The 22,217-nt window shown below is 39.8% G+C and overlaps 3 protein-coding genes across 4 annotated transcripts in view; 1 reads left to right on the top strand and 2 right to left on the bottom strand.

Annotated features, from left to right (window-relative positions):
* Positions 1-85: 85 nt before the first annotated feature.
* Positions 86-8,298, bottom strand: LOC137255609 (transmembrane emp24 domain-containing protein 6-like). The gene is made up of 4 exons (XM_067793053.1): positions 8,011-8,298; positions 3,867-3,984; positions 2,637-2,782; positions 86-1,817 (listed from the first exon to the last, which is right to left on the bottom strand). The coding sequence occupies exons 1-4, from the start codon at positions 8,233-8,235 to the stop codon at positions 1,584-1,586; spliced, it is 723 nt and encodes a 240-aa protein (XP_067649154.1). The 5' UTR covers positions 8,236-8,298; the 3' UTR covers positions 86-1,583.
* Positions 8,299-8,950: 652 nt separating this feature from the next.
* Positions 8,951-16,160, bottom strand: LOC137255600 (large ribosomal subunit protein uL16m-like). The gene is made up of 4 exons (XM_067793041.1): positions 15,896-16,160; positions 14,693-14,758; positions 12,036-12,193; positions 8,951-10,802 (listed from the first exon to the last, which is right to left on the bottom strand). The coding sequence occupies exons 1-4, from the start codon at positions 15,975-15,977 to the stop codon at positions 10,344-10,346; spliced, it is 765 nt and encodes a 254-aa protein (XP_067649142.1). The 5' UTR covers positions 15,978-16,160; the 3' UTR covers positions 8,951-10,343.
* A 24-nt stretch (positions 16,161-16,184) lies between these two features.
* LOC137255580 (GATOR complex protein Iml1-like) overlaps positions 16,185-22,217 on the top strand; it is a 67,243-nt gene continuing 61,210 nt past the window's right edge. For both annotated transcript variants that reach the window (XM_067793016.1, XM_067793007.1), the window contains exons 1-6: positions 16,185-16,255; positions 19,065-19,152; positions 19,784-19,836; positions 20,717-20,805; positions 21,000-21,083; positions 21,607-21,656. In XM_067793016.1, coding sequence (XP_067649117.1) covers positions 16,186-16,255; positions 19,065-19,152; positions 19,784-19,836; positions 20,717-20,805; positions 21,000-21,083; positions 21,607-21,656 — 434 coding nt within the window. In that variant the 5' untranslated portion in view covers position 16,185. The remainder of the gene's footprint in view (positions 16,256-19,064; positions 19,153-19,783; positions 19,837-20,716; positions 20,806-20,999; positions 21,084-21,606; positions 21,657-22,217) is intronic.

Genomic DNA, 22,217 nt, shown 5'->3' with positions numbered 1-22,217 from the left:
CGAGAACCATATTGTTTGTACGATGCATGCACCAAAACTACCTGATCTTATCTTGCTCTCTGTCATGTAAAAAAATAATAAAAACTTTTGTATTCGTCTACTTTATTTTGTTATCAACATGAAGTGACACTACACTCCATGTAGGAAGTTGTATATACTGAACAGCAAAAGAAACGCAAGTTTCGAAAAAATGAAAGTTCATAAAAGTAAGCGTTCATGTTTATGTCTTCTATTAAAAATTCGAGTTGCGTTTCCCTTGCTGTTCAGTATATGTGAGCAAGCACTCTGAATACATACCATCCTTGCTTATCCAGTGGCTTGTATATGTGTATACATTATAAGTAGTAGACTGGTCACGAGGGGGGCATGAGTTGATGTATTCTCGATGTTTGTTTATGTTCCCTGAGGGCGATGGGAACATGAACTACACATTTATGTGGGGATGGGGAGAGGGACACATAAACAAACACTAAGAAAGTGAAATCCCAAATATGACGTATGAAACATCGAGGGTATATCAACCCATTGGCCCCGGGGAGCCACGTATTTAACTTATACCTCAATGTTAATTTTGAACTGTTCGAATCCTGGACCTTGATGTTTTGACAGGTAGTTTTTCATAAAGTCGCCACGGCGTAGATCCCTTTCTTAATATTCACAGGGACAACATTTGAACGTTTTGTCAACATGTATTTATTGGAATGCGAGGCAAATATTTTCGAAGCAATCGCTAGATTTTGCAGACCAAACAAGAAAAACAATTTTAGAGTTAACTCCCTAACATTGATTTGCATTCGCAAAGCATCGGTAATATCCGCTCAGCATGTGTAATTCAATGCTATTCGAGTTAAAGAAGTACTACCACGAAGTACCGAATGAGTTGCTATTGGAAGCGGGGTAGATTGCAATGCACCTTGCTTGTAAGTGGATTACACTGAAAATAATAAAAGAACGCTTAGCCAGTCAGAAAGCGACATTTATGTGTGCAGTAAGATAAAAGCATATGATACTTCACTGGACCCATCCGGTGTCATAGCATTCGTTTTGGCTTCAAATAGTATGACGCTAAAAGCAGTCGTCCATTAAAATTACGGACCGAACAGGAACAGTTACTACGCAAAGTTCTACGCGACTGATGTGGTGACATCACTTCCGGACCGACGCAATGGTGGCCAATGGGTTCAAGGTTTGTATCATTGTAAATGAAAGTACAATACAACTTATAAACCAAGATGATACCTTACATGTCTCATCCTTTCACAAAACCATCCGTAAAAGTATAACAAAGCATGGCGCCCTTAGATGGGTTATCACGGCCCCTTTAACTTCATAAACAGGTGCGATTGTATCGCTTGTAACACAAAGAAGAGGCGCTTCAATTCTTTGTACATTGTATTAAATCGGAGTTATTCAACCAATTCTAGCAACTCAAAGCTTTTTTTCGCTTACGCAACAAACACGGTAAGATATTACTTTAGTACAGTTGAAAACCAACTGACTGACTGACTCACTCACTCAGCATATTCCCGATGACAAAACATTTATGTAACAACCATTAAAATATATACACGCACAAACTTCAATCACGCCCGGGGTTTGGACGTGGGGGTGACGACGGGCATTCTAAACATCCTCCTCAGGAAGAACACCTGCCCCACCCCCGCCACCAGGACTAAAACACACAGGGCTGATGACCAGTACCCCACGTAGCGTTGGTTGGCTCTGAGGAGGTACCAGTCACGTATGACGTTGAGGCGAGAGTGCATCTGGTATTTGTCCACATCAGTCAGGGACAGCTCCACACCCTCAAGTATCGTCTGAAAGCAAATGTGTTGAGAGAAATTTTTAATCTTGTTTATCAGGTAAAAGTAACTGTTTTCAACACATTTGTGCATTCGTGCGGCTACCTCAAACTATAAAATACACATACATCAGAATCAGTTGCAGGATGGTTAAGTGGAGGAAGTCCCAAATCCTACAAGACATTCGAGTTGTAGACGTCACAAAGTAAGTTGAGTGCTCGTGATACTAGTATGTATCCGCAAGTATCATGGGCAGGTTTCACAAAGCTGTCGTGGCGCTACGACTATCGTACTTAAGTCTATGTTACAGTATAGGAGCTACGAGAGCTTTGTGAAACCTGGCCATGAATCATAGATGATGTCAGCAACATTCCAACAATGTCACTTGGCACATCGGCTTTTACACATTTTACCCATCTGTGGGGAATCGAATCCGGCCCCTCGGTGTGACGAGGGGACACTTTAACAACTAGACTACCTAACCGCCCCTATCACGGATAGTGAATTATTCAACAGGTTTCAAGAGTGCCGTCCTTTGAACGTACCCGAGGTTTGAATATCGGTGTGTTGAGGGTTCAGTTTTATGGTAAACATTCAATGATGTTCATTGATAGAACTCTCACGCTTCTCAAAGTGGCGGAGGGAGGGGTAGACTAGTGGTTAAAGCGTTCACTAGTCACTCCGAAAACCCGGGTTCGATTCCCCACATGGATACCATATGTGAAGCCATTTCTGGTGTCCTCCGCCGTCATATTGTTGGAATGTTGCTAAAAGGGGGTAAAACCAAACTCAGTCATTCACTCAAAGTGGCGTTAAACACCCCACTATACTCACGGATAGATTGACAGTCAGGTCCTGAATCTCAGCCACGTCACTCATATACTGGGTCCATTTGTCCATAATGATGGTCACCACGTAGAAGTACACCAACTTGCTGCTGTACCTGCTCTGTGTGTTGTCGAAACAGACCTGGTAGTAGCCTGGAACACGTCATAACACCTCTGTGGAACACGTCATAACACTTCTGTGGAACACGTCATAAAACCTCTGCGGAACACGTCATAACACTTCTGTGGAACACGTCATAACACCTCTGCGGAACACGTCATACCACCTCTGTGGAACACGTCATAACACCTCTGCGGAACACGTCATAACACTTCTGTGGAACACGTCATAACACCTCTGCAGAACACGTCATAACACTTCTGTGGAACACGTCATAACACCTCTGCGGAACACGTCATACCACCTCTGTGGAACACGTCATAACACCTCTGCGGAACACGTCATACCACCTCTGTGGAACACGTCATAACACCTCTGCGGAACACGTCATACCACCTCTGTGGAACACGTCATAACACCTCTGTGGAACACACCATAACACCTCTGCGGAACACGTCATAACACTTCTGTAGAACACGTCATAACACCTCGGTGGAACACGTCATAACACCTCTGCACAACCAACACTCGATGTAAACATATCCACACACACTTTTCATAATCTTAAGAAATGACTACAAACAAAACAAATCCCTATTGCAATAGTAATTTGTTTATACAATAATTTCTGGGTTCTATAAATCATCGAATGACGTGAAAACGGGTAAGTGTGTTTAGATTTTTGCCGCACTCAGTTGAAAAACTCGAGTCTGGACCACACAATCCAGTGATCAACAGCATGAGCATCGATCTGCGCAATTGGGATACCATGACATGTGTCAACCAAGTCAAAGCGCATGGGTTTCTGAGGATAAATACTAACCCGGATCAGCAACTCGGTCTTTGGCGATTTAATGATTTAATAAAAACCAACAAATCCCAACGGAACACCTGCGTATATGCCCCATATGCACATCGGACACATGAATAAAAGCTTTTGATTCTTGTGAAACCTTTAAAATACAATATATTGTTTGATGAGAGTAATTGTCCGGTTTTCGATCATGTCGCCGTATTTCTGTGATGCACTTTACATGTTATATACTAGGGAGGCTAGATAGTAAACCGGGGCCCAGGTTATCGATTTTGTTACCTTCAGGGTCCAATGGATATTACCTTTTTCCTTGACGTCTGCCTCCACCATGGCGTCTGGTTTTTCGTAGTGGGCGTCTATCACGGCATGGTTCTGGTCGATGAGGAAGAAGTTGATGTTTCTGTCGCCGCCCCTCAAGACCTGAATGAAACATGGTTCACATTACCTTAAGCTTGTTAATAGCTTTTCGGTGGGATTCCAGACAGAATTTGGTCCCGAATAGCTTGTCGTGAGACAGATCCGATGTTTTGGGATAGGTGTGTTCGTTGGAAGTCCCTGTATTCCTGCCGCTACTGACAACATCGATCACTAGTTTATCTGGTCCAGATTGAATTATGTACAAGGCGAAACATTGCTGTTAGTGAGAGAGTATGGTTTTACGCCGCTTTCTGAAACAGCCCTGTATATTCCAGCAATATCACGACGGGGACACCAGAAAGAGTCTTCACACACTGAACCCGGGTCTTCGGTGTGAAGGGCGGACGCTTAACTACAAGGCTACCCCACCGCCCCGAAACATTACTAAGTAGGGATTACGTAAACAACAAATAAAACGTTAAAAGCTTAACTTTGAGTGAGATTGTGACAACTGTATATACAACTTTTCTGGGCTTTTTTTAACCCCTTCGTATGGTGAATGTCTCCGTATTAGGCAAAAGAAAAGAATGTATCCGACTTTGTTTGAAAACCAAACGCCCTTATACTCCCTTATAAGAAATCGTGTACAGGAAATGATCTACTAAATATCTCTGTGATAGTTTCACACCTCTGACTTAAATACTAAAATTATTTATATATGGTACTGGATTCACGAAACATTTTAGTTCACTTAAATCAGGTCGGATATTGCCTTTACTCACGTTCGGTATTTACTCGGTGACACTGACCGAAATATAGATTATATAGTTGAAGCAAACCTTCGAAATTGGCATATTATTTGAAATTCGAGATCTCTGCATACCAGGTGTTTTCACTTAAAACACTCGTAATGCTGCAGGTCTTCCTCCAAGGCCACATTATACGTATTCAAGCATTACGTTTGCATTGAATTAAGGATTGACTGTGTGGTTCTTTGGTTGCATTGAGGTATGAAACTGAAAACCAATGTGCAAACTGTATGAATCCGCGTAGCGGATCTTACAAACGTTTGCACATTTTAATGAACACAATAAAAAGTTAGTTATATATATATGATAAAATATCACACACACACACACACACTCTCTCTCTCTCTCTCTCACACACACACACACACACACACACACACACACACACACACACAATTGATAAACTTGACTGCTTTTATTATTTTCCGACAAGGAAACATTCAGGTTTGAAAAAATATATGGTCTTCAAAACTATCAGAAAACTCTAACGTGCAACTACTAAATGCAACAGTCTGTACTCTTCAGTACTCTTCAACCCGTTCACATCGCATGGGACAAGAACGCTTTGGGGAATCAGGTCGCGTTATCTTATCTATTGGAGCATGTGAATGAACCGCTGCTGTCGTGAAATCTTGCCACAGAGCCCAGGGTCTCCTTTCCCAAAGCAACCTTTACTAAGGTTAACATTTACTTCCAGTCCTTAACATTGCACGAAGATTACATTAGTAACTTACGATCATCTCAGTAATTTGTGAATGGACGCCCAGACAATTGTGAATGAGTTCAATGGTCATTGGTGGAACCATGAATTTTCGAAAGGGGGTTCTGATTAGTACTGGGACTCGGGTACTCGACCCGGGTCGTGTACAGCTGGAATCGAGTGTTTTTCTAAGGATTGAGTACCCAGAAAGGGAGAGAACTCTGTAATGACAAGGGCAGATAAAAATTCTGTCTTTTTTCAGTATTGACGTATAACGCCTATTTATATCATTGGTATTGTTTGATTAATGGCGGTTGTTATTAACGACTGTAATTCTCTGTGTAGTGAGTAGTCAAGATACAGTAACAACAGGAACGAAGCGCTCTGTGTTTTAACGAGGAATATAAGTAATAGTGTTAGTTAGACTATATTAGTTAAACCAGGGATAATCTACAATCTCTATATTGGCTCCCTGGTTTAACAGATGTAAATTAAATAGCAATGTATTCTTGTCATCCTCTCAAGTTTTTTTGTTTTGTTTTGTTTTTTTATTTGATAATCTGTCAAATAGTGAGTGAATATTCATAAAGCTGACCGAAATGAATTTCTTACATTTCCGTTACTCGATTCCGATTCGGACAAGTACATGCGGGTACTTGATTCCATTTTTCCCTACCCATCCCAGCCCTATTCTACGGGGACTACCCTCAAAAGCGAACGACTGTGATCATGTTTCTCGTCATAAAGTGATAAGAACTCCCAAGCTAAAATATCTTCTGACGCCTCAGCGATAAAGCCTGACAATATCAACATACACTAGAGTTCCTATTGGTAATTATTTAAAGATCAAAGACCAACTACTTAAAGGTCACATGTAACGTAAAACACAACTTTGCAGATTCTGACACCTTTCGGCATGCAGTTATCGAAACAAATCATCAAAATGCCAATTCAGCCTATAAAGTTGAAATAAAAAAGCGATGGAAAAAAGCCCGAGAAATCGGAGTTCAAACGATTCACTAAATTTCCCTCAGCGTTGGGCGCCCATAACGCATGCTCATCGAATAGGTTCGCGGAACTTGAAATTATGTGCATGCCCGGAGTATGAGGTCGTGAGCAGTAGTCTTATCTTGGTTGTGCACTCAATCAAGTAAATAATCTACTCGTTACATAAAAAAACTTGTTGATTGTGGGAAGCAGCCTGTCACAGAGAAAGCTCAATGTCTGGTTTATTGACACCTATATGTCTGCCTGCCTGTCTGCTAAAGACAATGTGCCATATAAGATTCAATCTTTGACCACATGCAATTTAAACTTAACGTTATACGTCATAAACAAAATAATTTGATTTATGACTCGTGCACCCGAGTCCTGTCTCTGCCACATTATGTAATTAGGCAGGTGTGATACATGTACACATGACATGTATTTATGTCTGTGGGTTGCAAGGAAACTACATGTACATCCGTTTTTCTCGGATGACTGGATCTAACGGAAACATGTGCAAACTCTTGTCAGTTTCAAGTCCTGCTTTGTACTTTTACGAATGACAGTTTCCAGTAGTTCACATCTCTGCTGAGTTGATTTTTGACTGGATCGAACGCAAATTCAGAGAACATGTATTTACAAAACCCAACATCTCTACATACATTCTTTATGGATAACAACTTCTCCTAGTGTATATGATTTTGTTTGACAACGATATATGAATTCACACTGAAAGGACGCATCAAGTACAATAAAAGAAGTTGTTATCCATAAAAAAATCTTACTGTCTTGAGACTCACCATACTTCTAAAATGCCTTTCTGAACACACTATGAGCCCTCGGCGTATCAGCAAATGAACCAGTCAATCGGAAGCCGTCGTTACACTTGAGTGCACATCCACCCGCTATGACTGGGTTCGGTGCAAAATATTGCACTATTGAATCGCGATTGCACGCTTATAATTTTGTTTATTTGGGTTTTTTTTACAAGCAGCAATGTATATTACATGTCACGAATAAGTAGTAATTGTGTTTTAATTATGTTTGATTTTTTGGTTGCATGTGACCTTTAACGTAGTGTTTAGTGGTCCTTGACGACAGGCTTCACAGAAAATATCTGCAGCGAAATATTCATTGGAACATAAATGATAAAAGTTCAACCACCCAACTGTTTGAAACGGTCCATGATCATTTAGACATACCTAAATCAGAATTTCTATTTCATAACTTTTACCGTTGAGTGTACAAATAATATACTGACATACGCCGTTGTGTCGAACACTGAATTTTCGAAGTTACGTCTCTTTCGAAACAAAATGTTCATCCCTAATTATTCCATATAGAAATAATATAATAAAGTAATAATAGCTCAACCAAACAATTGTTTGAAACGGCCCATAACCGCAGTCGTGGCTTCATTTCGACATACACCATTATGTCTTACGCTGATATGTCGAGGTTTCATTTTCAGTCATCATTTAGCTTTTGTGTCCAACCTCGGATAATTCGAACTGTTCACTATGGTTTCATCAACGTCGACACAATGGTGTTTTCATTTATACATATTTCACGAATACCGCCAATGCTACGTACGTTAAAGGAAACATAAAGTTTACTTCCCTCCGCAGCAAACTGATAAAAACAGTCTTCCTTCCCCGCCGCTACTTCCACTTTGAATTCATGCTGAACGCCGGGAAGACCATCAAAGTCGAATTCCTCATCCATAGTTTCACCAAGTACCTTCTCCGTACAAACCGGGCACAGTCTACTGGTTAGAAGAAGTGTTGTCAAGACGAGGTAGTAATACAGGGACGCCATTTTGTTTCACAGATAAGCGTTCTTTGGTGCCAACCATTCACGTCCACTGAGACAGGTGCGTGTGTACAGCGAGATAAAGATATGGTGAACCTTTAAACGACCTTTGTTCCGAGCGTGGAAAGCCGTTATAGTTGAAGTAAATTGTTAGGCGGCATGTCTTTGACAAGCATTTTGAGTTGGAAGAACATGACACTTTTAAATTTTAATGGATAGTAACGTTTTTATTTCTTGTCACCTGATGTTTAACGCTGCACTCGGAAATATTCGAGCTACGAGTATATGACGGCAGTCTGTAAATAATCGCGTCTGGACCCCTCAGTGATCAACAGCATGAGCATTAATGTACAAAGTTTGGAAACGATCATATGAGTCACCGTGACAAGACAGCGAGTCAGATCACCCGACCTTTCACTACAAGCATGGGTTTTCCATCTTCACTTAGCCAGACAGTGAACCATTAACTTGGCCAGGACGACTGGTGGATGAGTGCATGAGCATTGACACACACTGAGTTGAGGCATGCACATTGTACATGCTACACCATATGTGATCATCATCCCCTCTAGCCATAATTTATGAATGGTTCCTAATTGGGTTTATTTCTGTTTCTAACTGTGTTTTCTGCACAATAGAACTGTCATGAAAGCTGTCTGGTGATGTAATATTGACAGCATTCTTTTGTAATGAAGATATCAAGGAAACACAAAAATACAGATTCAGTGAAATTATTCTGGTTTATTTTCTGACAATCTTCCTTTCACACTTCACAAAACCTATACATATTTACCACACTGCTGTTTCAACCAAAACAATGAATGCATCTTTGAATAACCCATGCAAATTCTTTCTGTCTTCACCCACTAAACATACGAATTTTAAGTGTTTGATGTAGTGCATTTTTACTTGCACTGGTACAACCCAATATTACATAACCTAATTATTAGTCAAACTTGCACCAGGTGGAAGACAGTTTTGGAGAAATAAATCAACACTAAATCTAACAATTTAAGTTTAATTATGTCAGCTCATTTTACTTCTAAACGTGACTAGCTATGGCACAGAAACACTGCTATCTACAAACACGTTTCAGCTATGACAGCTCTTGTATACAGGGATCAGCTGTGTCTCTGTGTTGCTATGGTTGCACAGGTGCTACATCACGGAAATATGTTAACCTAAAACTCTGATGTTTTAACACACTACACTGCAACTGGAATTTGGCTTGTGCAACTAGGTTTCTATCTTAAGTTGCACCTGATGCAGGTAGGTTAACATCTCTTAAATCAATTGTTCAGAATATGGATAGTTGAAACTCAGACTCACACAATTTGGGATAATTTTGTTATTATTTAGGTAAATTGTGGAAGATACCTTCAGTAATCCAACAGAAATAGCAGCACTTGAATTCAGTAACAGTAAAGGAGAGGTGTAGTAGTGCAGTGGTTAAAGTGTTTGCTCACCATACCATAGTCCTGAGTTTGATTACAAACATGGGTATAATTTGTGGAGCCCATTTCTGAGGTCCCCTGCCATGATATTGCTGCAAGTAGCATAACACAAAATTCACTCAGTCAGTAAGTAATGACATCAAAGCTGTAGGGATCAGATTACCAGATAACTGTTGGCATTTTATCATAATTGTTCACAGTAATATATTTTGTCTATAGTATTTAAGTGATCGATAAACTTGATGCAGTTAAAGAAATATTCATGGCAGCAGACACCAGAAATAGGCTTTACATATCACACCCACTGGGGAATCACATCCACCAATTCAGCCTGATGGGCGGACATGCTTACCCAACAAGATGTCTCACCATTCCCTTCAGCACGAGAAACCCTGAAATGGTCTGAAATAACTTACTAAAGAGCACAATTGCCAAGTTTACTTCAATAGTCCTCAGAATCTGCAGCTGACATGTTTCTTCTATTGACATTTTCTGTCAATTACATTAATTCCTAATTTTTAACCAAACTGACACACAGAGAAGAATCTAACAAGCAGTCTTCATATGCAACTTGTAGATGAGTAACACCATCACTAGATGAATATCCATTTCTGCCACCTCTAACTATTGGGCTAGCATGAATATCAGAATCTGCCCACATCATCTATATTTGCCATGCCACTGATAGTCATAATGACTCATCCATTTTCTGCAACCCAGGAAGTTGTGCCGAGCACAGTGCTGAAAGGTAAAAGGGTTGATATTGTTCTTCTTCACAAATGCTTCTTGCTTAGCATCTTCTGCAAGAATCTCATGGCTCACAACACGTGCTCGGAAAGGCAGGATTTTGGCTAGAGGTTTCAAGATTTTCTCCACTTCCTTGAATTCACATTTTCCACCCATTTCTAGAATGATTCTGTTGGCTCTTAGTGGGTAGACATAGTGGTCGATGTTGCCCTTCCCTCCACCCATCCGTGTTCCGATCCCCTTCTTGGACACAGACTTCCATGGCTGGTCGATGCGCCAGATAGCGAACATCCTTGATTCATCCATCTTACGACCAATCGTAAGACGCAGTGCCTCGTAGTGGCCCCATCGTAAACGGCCCCCAGTCAATGCCTGGAAAGAAGTGGAAGTTTTACTCACTACCTGAAATGTGCAAAGCTTCTCATTCTGATTTTGTGAAGTAACATATTATCACTTGTTTGCTTAAGATGAGTTACAATTGGCCTGTCTTGTACATATAAGCAAACAAGAAGACATGTCATGAGAATTATCGCCAAATAAAATTATTGGAGCCAAAATATATGAAAAAGCCATAACACCAAGATTACATGAAAGATAATGTTGATCTGGATTATAAGGCCATATCAGTAATATAAACAACACATGAATTACTATATGCATGTTCAGCAATGTAATATGACTGGAGGCTACAGGAAACTGCCCACAGTATCAGTGTCATCCACAGGTTATATTATCACTATTGACAAACAAGGATAAGTTGAGCACTGACCTAACAGTTCACTTGTATTGGCATGTGTGAGTGCTGCCTACTGGTAATTGCCATTGTGAGCAAAAGGGCCCCAGGTTGCCCACAATCAAGCATTGTGCGATTGGTGAAGTATGCGAGAGTCTCTTGAGCATGGGTTGTGCTGCTATGCAGAGAATTGATTCCATCACCATGCACTGCACATGCATAGCCTACATCTGCTCCCCCTTTCACAAATCCAATGGGTTTGCCCATTGAAATGCACCAACTAATTCTTGTAAACTCATTCTCTGCACCGGTCCAACTTATCCTTGTTTGCCAATAGTAATACCTCCATTTCAGTACTTCTGGGAACCTCTGTTGCTACTCTTAAAACCAAAACCATATTTCAAATGCTCAAACAGCCTGCAGCATCCGGATCCATCTGCTCTGGAATTCCTACAGTAGTCCTGGGCCAAATGCTAGAAAAGTCCCTATCTTTTAGGATCTCTCAGCAGTAGTAAATGCGTTATTCAGTAATTATTATGACACTTCCCACCCTCCAAAAATTCTTGTTGATGTGGAACTAGCTACAGGAGGTATCAGGTTACTAAAAAATAACTGGGTTCAGTCCACTACTGAAACAGCGTCCACATGTTCATAGAGAAACTGCTTGAGTATTGATCACATTGTCTAATGGGTGGTAACAAGCACTGGTGTTCGACATGGTCAAGATATGCAGTATGGTGATAAGACCGGGTGTATCATATTACCTGATTTTGATGCTATCTCTACATTTGGCCTAGGAGTAATAGTGTTTATACAACACAGATGGAAATTTCTGTCTCATACTCCCAACCAGGTTATGTTGATCTATGTACCTGAATGCCATATTGTCCATATTGTAGCTTGTTATGGATCTTGTCTGGGCCTCGCATCAGATGAAGATCTTTCGGAGTTTTAGGTGCACGCACACCCTGCTGTAACTGAGGGACCTTCTCAAAGAACCTCAACCTCCTTCTCTCAGGAAACTCAATATCTAACAAGAAAGAAAACATGACTTATGCAAGACTATGACAAAATGTTTTGGAAAAAAAAGTCATTTTGATGAAGGTAAATTTCACACATTTAGGGTAAAGCAATGTTTTTCAATTAACACATGACTTTTTATCAATACCAGTCATCACTTACGACAACTAAAAGTTTACAAATTTTAGTATTAATGGAAATTTAATATTTCTAAACTCAAAGATTTTATAATAGATTTCAAGAGCTGTTGCTATCGCTATCACATTTCTGTTGCTGGATATAATGTATTAAAAATTTAACACCCATCCAAACAAGAAAAATTTGTAAATGACACAATATCATTTGCTCTCACCGTGTATCTACGAGTGTTGGCTGAAAAGTTCTAAGCCTCACTGTTAAAAAAAGTTACAAAGTCCACGTTTGTAATTTATTTTTCTACATAGTCCCCTTCCAAGTTCACACACTTTTGCCAGCGATGCTGCAAGGCCCGAATCCCGGTCAGGAAGAAATCTTCTTCAGCTACCCTAAAAAAATCAGTCACAGCGGAAATGACATCATTACTTGCAAAATGACGACCGGCGAGTTCCTTTTTCATTTTGGGGAACAGGTGGAAGTCAGAAGGAGCCAAATCAGGTGAATAAGGAGGATGGTCAATGAGTTCAAAGCCACAATCACGGATTGTTGACATGGCCACCACCGATTTGTGAACAGGCGCATTGTCTTGGTGGAAGAGGACACCTTTAGCAATCATCCCTCGTCGTTTGGCTTTGATTGCTTCTCGCAACTGGTTCAGTAGATCAGCATAGTATCTGCCGTTGATAGTTTGACCTTTTTCAAGATAATCAATGAGCAGAATACCCCTGGAATCCCAAAAGACTGATGCCATCACCTTTCCAGCTGAAGGAACAGACTTGGCTTTCTTCGGAGCTGGTGAATCAGGATGCTTCCACTGTTTTGACTGTAGTTTTGTTTCTGGTTGAAAGTGATGTATCCAGGTCTCATCCATGGTTACAAATCGTGCCACAAAATCATCGGGATCTGCTTCAAAACGACGCAAATTGTCAAGGGACGTCTGGAACCTGACAGTTTCTGTTCTGCTGTCAAGTGAGTGAGTGAGTGAGTTTAGTTTTACGCCGCACTCAGCAATATTACAGCTATATGGTGGCGGTCTGTAAATAATCGAGTCTGGACCAGACAATCCAGTGATCAACAACATGAGCATCGATCTGCGCAATTGGGAACCGATGACATGCGTCAACCAAGTCAGCGAGCCTGACCACCCGATCCCGTTAGTCGCCTCTTACGACAAGCTGAGTCGCCTTTTATGGCAAGCATGGGTTGTTGAAGGCCTATTCTACCCCGGGACCTTCACGGGTCTCTGCTGTCAAGAGCTTTGGCACCCATCTTGCAGAAACTTTAGTCATTCCTAATTCGTTGGTGATAATATGCTCAACCCTCTCATGAGAGATGCCCACTACACTAGCAATATGTCAAGTAGTCAATCGTCGATCATCCATCAACTTATCGAGCACTCGCGTGATGTTTTCTGGAGTGGTTGCTGTTGAAGGCCTTCCTGAGCGTGGGCCATCATCAAGGCTTTGTCTGCCACGCTTAAATTCTGCAGCCCACTTCTTTACTGTGGAAAATGAAGGAGCATCATCCCCTAGAGTGGAGACCATGTCAGCATGTATCTGTGTTGGGGACATCCCTTTCTTTTGCAAGTACTTGATGACTGCCCTGTATTCAGTTTTGTCCATTTCTGATGATTTCAGAGGGTAGGTTTACCAAAAGAGTTGTAGTTGAGATAAAACTATTAGTACGTTTGTAGTTCTTGTGTCTATGATTCACTAAATGATTGTCCTCATTGGTGGCAAACACCTGTCTCTACCTGGTGGGGAAAAACCACTCAGGCTGAGAACTTTTCAGCCAACCCTCGTAACACATGACTGATGTGATATTGCCATGTTTAATTGGTTAGATAATTTAAAAAGCAAAAGTGAGTTGTGATTGGTATGGTCAACTTCCCAGCAGAGACACCTGATTGGATAAAAAGCCAGCCAAGGGAGGGAAAAAAATTATCAGGTCAATTCGCAGATACATCCAGGGTAAAATAGAGATTTATCAGAATGGATACCCTTGACATATCGAGGATGTATTAATAGAACTGCTGAGTTTTGCCTTTGGTTCAGTATAACACAATTCAATCCTAAAATTTGGTATTTTCAGCACTCATACAGTCATTTCTATTTGGCCATAAAATCAAAGTTATGTTCATTCAAAATAAGAAACATTAGGGTCATTTTGTTACATGTTATTACACATGTTAAGGTTTGGTTCTTGTTGATCACATCTCAAATCCTGAACAGAAATGAACCAAACCTAGGACCTTGTGCTGCAATATGTACCATATGGTGATTAGAACTACCATTTCACCCCCATATTTAGTATTTAAAAAGCATAATGGGGAATCATTTTGCCTCATGGGATGATCACAAGGTTTGAAACTTACGGTCATATGATGGAGGATCCTCAAGCTTCATGAGTGTCGCCACCTGAGTAACAGCACATGGTGGACCTGTAAGTAGAGGTACCAGCATTACAATCACTGACATCAATGACACAACAAATTCACAACATAAAGTCATCCAGAGGGTGTCAACATTTTATCTCTTGTTTTACTGCTTTACACTTATACTAGTCTCAAAGATATTCCATGATGACAGGGTGTAAACAGTAATGTCTAAATTAGAAAATTCAGTGAATATTGTCTCTTGCTTTAATGGGTTGCCCATTCATACTGGAAGCCGCTTGTTTGCTATTTAAGGCTGCACTCAGCAGTAATCCTGTTGTATGGCGTTGATCAGTATCCCAAAACGAGCTGAATTTGACGTTCTGGTGATTTCGACAATTGCATTGCTAGGGCTATATCAAGGAAGTACGTGCACGATCGGAGTGCACAAACAGTTTCATCGGTAGGGCGAATGCCCAGTTCCTGTCATGAGACGTTTTATTGACAATTGAAATCAAGAAATTAAGTTATGTAAAGAGCAAATAAACAACAATATTATTTACCCTAGATCGTTAATACCACTTCAGATGCAAAATCAATTGCCTGTATAACAAAAATAGCGAGCAAAATTCAACAAGATCTGTCGTCTGCTAGTGACAGTGCAGAGGGAAAAGTATGGCTCACCGTCGAAAACACATACAAATATACCCGGATGTGACAAGCGACTGCAGTTTCGCCGATACGATGTTATAAATGCTATGTTTGTTGGAAACATGATACTTTTTTGTGAAATAGATGAATATACCTTTCTCACTCAGGTTAGCAAAATCAAAACTTAAAATGATATTAAAAATAAAAATTACGTTTTTGTCTTATACCTTCGAAAACCCCTAACACTGGGATATGTAGTCTGGACTAGGCAATCCAATGATCAGTATCATGATCATCAAACAAGCAGTGTGGGTAAGATGTAAAAAACCACCTAAGTGAGCCATGTGTTCAGTTAACAAACCACTCTCATAATCGGGCGAAACACCAACCCCCTGGAGAGAATATCCTATCAAAGCAAAGGGAAGTAACTGTCCCGAAAAAGAGACTGATATCGCAAGCAAAGGTCGCAGTTCCCTTCACAAATAAAATGCTACTGCATTTGCACATTCATTTTGTCATGTATTATTGTAACACAATGACATAAAACCTCACCTCTGAATGACTTTGATGAAGAAATTGCAAAATCTGCCAGTTTTGACAGGCCATTTCGATTTCTAACTACACTTCCAAACATGCTGCATTTGGAAACGGAACAGGTACTTGTGTTATAACAGCTCCGCACTGAAGAGGTAACGTCAAACAATTATTACATGAAATGATTATCTAACATAACCTAACTTGTCATATATTAGCTCGTACTAGATTACACGGTACGTATAAAATTAGTTTTTGTAAAGATAAAAATAAAACTTTTCTGCACTATCCAGGGGCGGGTAACTCTAATGCAGCACTCACGATATGGGCGAATCATGAAAACTTTCAAGCTTGTCCAGCATCAACGAAAGGACAACGGTGAGACAGACGTTTAATGCAAAGACATAGTTGTGGTCGCAGTCGTGTATTGTATGAAGTTTGATTCTGCACTAATTTAACATTTATTGCTTCAGTAAATTCCACGCTTTTCTTCAAAATATCACGGTGACATAACCGAACTTCAACTGTTTGGTCTGCTAGTTCTGATGTAACCCTCGGCCTCTGGTTATCAGCAGCTTACCTCCTGTCCATGCAGGTGCCCACAGATGACAGGGTCACAAAGTCATGCTTACTCTTGTTGACCTCTATATTGTTACATATATTCAGATAATACCCTCAGTCACTTAAAACGTGTACTTGTTTATGTAGCCGAGAGCTGCGATGCGGTCCTCGGCTAGTCTTGACATTAGAACCGCACCGCTCTCAGTTAATGTTAATGTTATATATGTAAACTCGTTTGACACGTTCAAATTATCGAAATAGCATGCAAAATTGGGTTAAAAGAGCATCTTGGCATTGATATCTTGGCTAATTTGTTTACTTATTTTCTGTGCTCAGTAGTGATTTTACGATATGTGGGCGAATGAACAAGTTAAAACTTTACTGGCTAGCGACCAGTCGCATACCAGTTATTGCCAACACATGGATGTCGCTCTTGCACAGACAGCTTGATTTGTACTTTCGTATTTCACACACTGACACATTACTAAAGCGACAGACTGTGAGAGTTAAAATCAAACTGTCTTTGCAAGTGCCCTTGCCAGATATTAGCAATGACTGGTACGCAGCGATAACTAGTCACTAGTCACTAGTCAGTAGCATATATGTATGATATACAAGTCAGCTTGTGAGTATTTGTATTGGTGATTGTAGTTGTATGTAGGTCAGAAAGTTTGGATATGATTTGGTCAATTAGTGGAGAGAAAAGCCAATTATCATCCAAGCCTCAGATATTTGTTACTTTATCAACTCATGTTGATATATTTGATATTAGTAGACACTTGGGTGAGATCCTCTATGTAGTGAACAGGTGAACCAAAGTGGCGAACAGAACATGATCTGAACAAATTTCTCTGAGAGTGAGAACAAGTTGTCAGTTACATGTACAACCCATATTCAGCCATCAAATGTGTTGAAATCATGAAAAGAACATGCTGTCTGCATTTTCTCATAGAGCACTTACTGATTGGTGATTGTAAAGATGCAACACTTACAGCCTTTGGTTCATAATTTTGTAAAGTTTTGTTGTCATTTTCATGATTTTTCAATTCACCAATTATCCCAAAGCCTTAGCCTAGAAAAACTGTTCAGTTATGTAAGTACAGCAATTATTTGTTCGTAGACTTAGGGGATCGGGTGGTCAGGCTTGCTGACTGACTTGTTGACATATGTCATTATGTAGCAGTCGTGTAGATCAATACTGATGCTGTTGATCACTGGATTGTCTGGTCCAGAGTCAATGTTTTACAGACAGCTGTCATATATTTGGAATATTGCTTAGTTTTATGATGAACAACAAACAACAGCTTCTTCATATTTTGACGGAAGAATCTAATGGAAATAATTTATCAGTCAGGTTCAGGCTAGTCTGGCATGCCGAAGCTGAAACAAATGCACATATATCTGATACAGTCCATTCAAGTCTTTCATGTTTGGTGTTGAGATTTCCTGCATTTTTCTTATAATGAAGTAGTTCTCTTGGCTCCATTTTAATTTTATAAGCTGTTGACTACTTTCTAAAAAAACTGCTTTAATGGTTTCTTTGTGATTTCCAGGGATTGTCGGTTATGAGAAACAATTTTCTTTTTGATGTGGACATTACTGCTGGTCAGATTTGTTTATGTATTTATGTCATGCATTTGGTGAATCGAACTGTCTTGAATTCTGTTTGTTATTCATAGTTACTATTAGCAAATATTCATGCATTGTTTAAAGGAATGTTTTCTTTTGAATTTGGTATTATTTGTCAAAGGAAATCTGCAAAATGGAATGTATTCAAGCCAGACGGTATAGTAGGCAATACTTTGATATATTTTGCTTGCAAGGGCCGATGGGGTACAGGGTATGCCAGATTCAACCAACTCATATCATCTGAGTATTTAATTTAATTCAGCAAATGATATAAATCAGCTCCTCAACCCTCATCAGCTGTGACGCGAGGATGTGTAGAGCCTGTCCTAGCTATTCGGAATGTGGCATGTGTCATGGCCAATCAAATTACAGTTTGGTGTGTCATAGTAAACGTTTTCATACAAGTGCAAAACATGCCTTCAACTGCTAGAATGTTGCCGAAAGGACTCATACTCATTCACTCACGTAGGCTGCATAGAAAAAAAATTTAGTGTTTCTCAGGCACATTTTTTTCAAAAGTGACGAGGGCAGTAGGAGTTTTATCAAATTTTCAGTAGAAAAAAGAGTGATGAGGGAGGAACACATTTATATTTTTTTCTCACAGAAATACATCTTGGGAAGTTTAGCACATGTTAAGTTGTAGATTCAGTCACACTCGTTCTATCAGACACTCATTCTTATAGTGGACAAATGGATGATAGGGACGCGTCCAAGCCAAAATGTTTTTTTTTCTAAATGGCAATAAAAAAGTGTTCCTTTCACAAATAAAAGTGATGTGCCGATGCCCAAGAAACATTTTTTTATTTAGCCTTAATGATCTTGCTTTGATATGTAATGATCAATACATCAACTACTGAGTAATTTATTTGTTTGTTGTATTTGTCAGCCTGATGTTGTGAATCATATTTGCATGATTGTGGGGTGGTTTTAGCTCCAGTGATCATGTAAGTCGAGCCCAGTCATGATGATCATCGTTGTTATGTGTCGTACATTGCAGCTGCTGACATCCAGATTAACCCAAAGGATTTCCCTAATGTCCATGCAGGAGATGTGTTGGAGGTCTACCACCCAGAAGTGGAATTTAGGTATAACATGAACTTATCAGAACAATCTCATCACAGAAACCCCCAAACAAAAACTCTTTGATTCCATGTTTTCTCTGCCATGTTATTGCTTGAATATTGTTAAGTGCGGCCTAAAACTAAACTCACTCGCTATTATATATGGCTGTAACAATGCATCGTACTATCAATTGATTGCAGTTATTAGGTCTCCGATAACAATGAACAGATGGTAGAAATGAAAACCTGTAAATGTTATTTATACTGTATATATGATATGTGTGACTGTAGATAGTTTAGTAATTGATTTCCATTGTTAAACGTGCAGTGCCAAATACAGGGAGAACCAGATTGGTGTACTTTGATTTAGGGTTATCTGCCCCTGTTACCCTTTAAACACAATTGATCTGAAGCTTAGGAAGCTATACATTCATTTGGGAAATGACTTCAAATGAGACAATTCAAGGAGAAACTACTTTTGCAATAGTATTGCAATAGCTGGTCGCAACAGACTGTTTCTATTGCAGTAATAGACTATAGTTGTTTCCCCCTCAGTAGTTAGTCCTACTATTAGCACAGTCTAGTCATTGTTTAAGTCAACATGACGTGTGTATATTTTTGCAGTGGTGTATATTTTTGTGATGGTTTGTTGCAGCCGGTTACTTGTGCAGATCACCAAGCTGCCCGAGGAACCTGTACAGCTGAAAGGTATTTGTCAAATCTGGCTGTCATTGATGTCAACTGTTTGTAGGAAATGTTGATTTTTCTATATTACTAGTTTCTCATGCTAATTCTGGGGAAGAATATGTCCCTAGTGTCCTTTGTCCTATAGGATATAGGACTCCCTTCAATTGTCCTTGAAGAGAAGTTCAGACTTAAGCTCAGCATAGTTCTAGAGTCTCATGGTGATTCAGACGGCAATATGTCCCCAATGTCCCATGTCCTGTAGTATCAGCAGGTCTTACAATCAACTTGTCTTATCTGAATTCTTCTTTGCCATGCCATGCTGAATAAGCTTGATGACTTCATGCTTATCTTTCTTGTACAGAGGATTTCCAATCACTTCAAGCTTATCTCCTGTAGTGATACCTCGGCTGAACAGCCCCAAATATCATTCTTCTTTTCATACCACCTAATGTTGAAAGCAGGGCATTAGCTGAAAATGCTCAGGTACATCATGCATATATCTGTTGGATAGATGTGCAAGCAGTTCTGAGGCTGAATAGACCCAAATATCATACCTGGCTTCCCAAGATTTTGTTTGAAAACGTAAGCCTGTGTCAGAAGGAAATGGGGATGGCCAACAGGATTTCATTTAGAATACCTGTGAAACTGCGTGTAGAGGTTTACTTTGTGAAGAGAGAACCTGGCGAGACAATATGGTAACATCAATGGAGGTTAATAAGGGGAAGAATAGGCCCAAGTGCATTATAATTTTACTATCTTTACCTTTTTGGTTTTGTGGGGGATAGGCCCAAGCACATCCTGCTTATCTCTTGGTGCTTCTGTGTCAGGATAAGCCAAAAGAAATCGAGCAAACTATGTTTCCTAATTCAAAGTTTATTAACATAATAATGATTTCCTATAGCGGAGACTGTGAGCATCGAGACAACAATAGCAACAGCGTTCCAGCTGAGAGCATACCAGGATGTGTATGTCAACAAGATTGATCCTAAGGTAAGCAGGATGATTCCATGTGTGTATCAGCAGGGTTATAGGCAGTCTAAATGATTGTTTAATTAGTTTGTACACTATGCTTTGTGCAGATGGTATTTTGGTTGATGACTGTGACTCTTATTTTCCTTGCTTTTCCTTTACTGATGTAGATGTTTTAGATTTGGGTCGTGACAGGTAGTTTTTTTGTGTTACAGCATGTTGCGCTGGACCTGGTGGAGCTCCTGTACAAGGAGCAGTACTACAGCCGTAGCGACATGTGGAGGATGAGGAAGAGCCTGGTGGGTACCCAGTAGGATGTTTGTTGGGTGACATGTCCATGGTGTGTCATGCTTGTTAGATAAGGCTAAAAGGCAATCTGTTGATGAAAGGTTAGATGGGTACCTAGTAGAATTCTTGTAGGACGACATATGTCACAAGTGTGTTAAGAACTTGGATCTGAAGAGGACTTTGTAGGGTACCCGGAAGGGTGTTTATGGGATGGTATATTCGTAGTGTGTCAAATTTGTCGTCAGAGCGGGCTGAATGGGTATCCTTTGAAGAAGAGTCTGGGGGGAACTCCAGGGGTAGAATTGTCAGAATTTGTCCCTAGTTTTTCACGAGCAGGACCTTGATGGATACCCAATAGAAGTGGCAATCTTCTGTCACAGTTTGTGAATATGTTTTGATTTTTGATAGAAAACAATGAATAGGAAGAAAATGTGTTTATCTGTAAAATGTTTCATTTCTTGAGATGTCGTTGCATCAACTAGCTCATCTGCTACGCCCAGGATGTTGTGATGTTTTTGTATGTTTATGTTACAGGTTGGGAAATGTGTTTACCTGAACAAGAAAATAGAATTCACAGAGATGCGGTAAGACTAGACCTCTAGATGTATCTTGCATTCAAAAGATGCAAGACCTAAACATATCTTGATTACAGGTCACTTTGAAATTTGCAATCTTAATATATGACATCTTGGTTTGTTTTTGCTCAAACTTGTTTTCAATAATTTTTTGGGAAAAGGCTTGGCTCTTCATTTCAGAGTCATAATTTGCATGTATTGATGCAAAGGGCAGAAAAAAAGGTGGCTCTAACAAAAATGTCTCTCCTTTATCATGACATTGATGTTAAATTGATCAACCTTTCCACTTGTTTGATCAGCATGCTGCAAGTGGGGGACTTTGTAATTTAATATATAATTTTATATATAACTACATTAATAAAATATATATACAATATCAGCTTGTGTTTGTTCATTATTTGTGGTAAGTGTGAGGAATTGTCCTACTGGTTACAAAACAGGCATGGGAAAATGTCATCTGGGGAATTGTCCTGATGGATCTTACCCTGTTATATAGCTAAACATTTTTAGTTATCCATAAAGTTGTATACTTCATCACTATTCTGCTCATGGCTGATACTTGGTGTTGTC

This window comes from Haliotis asinina, chromosome 1 (genome assembly GCF_037392515.1).
Source record: "Haliotis asinina isolate JCU_RB_2024 chromosome 1, JCU_Hal_asi_v2, whole genome shotgun sequence".
In the NCBI taxonomy this organism is placed as follows: Eukaryota; Metazoa; Mollusca; class Gastropoda; order Lepetellida; family Haliotidae; genus Haliotis; species Haliotis asinina.
The sequence above is the reverse complement of the archived record's forward strand: the minus strand, read 5'-3'. Positions and strand labels throughout refer to the sequence as shown.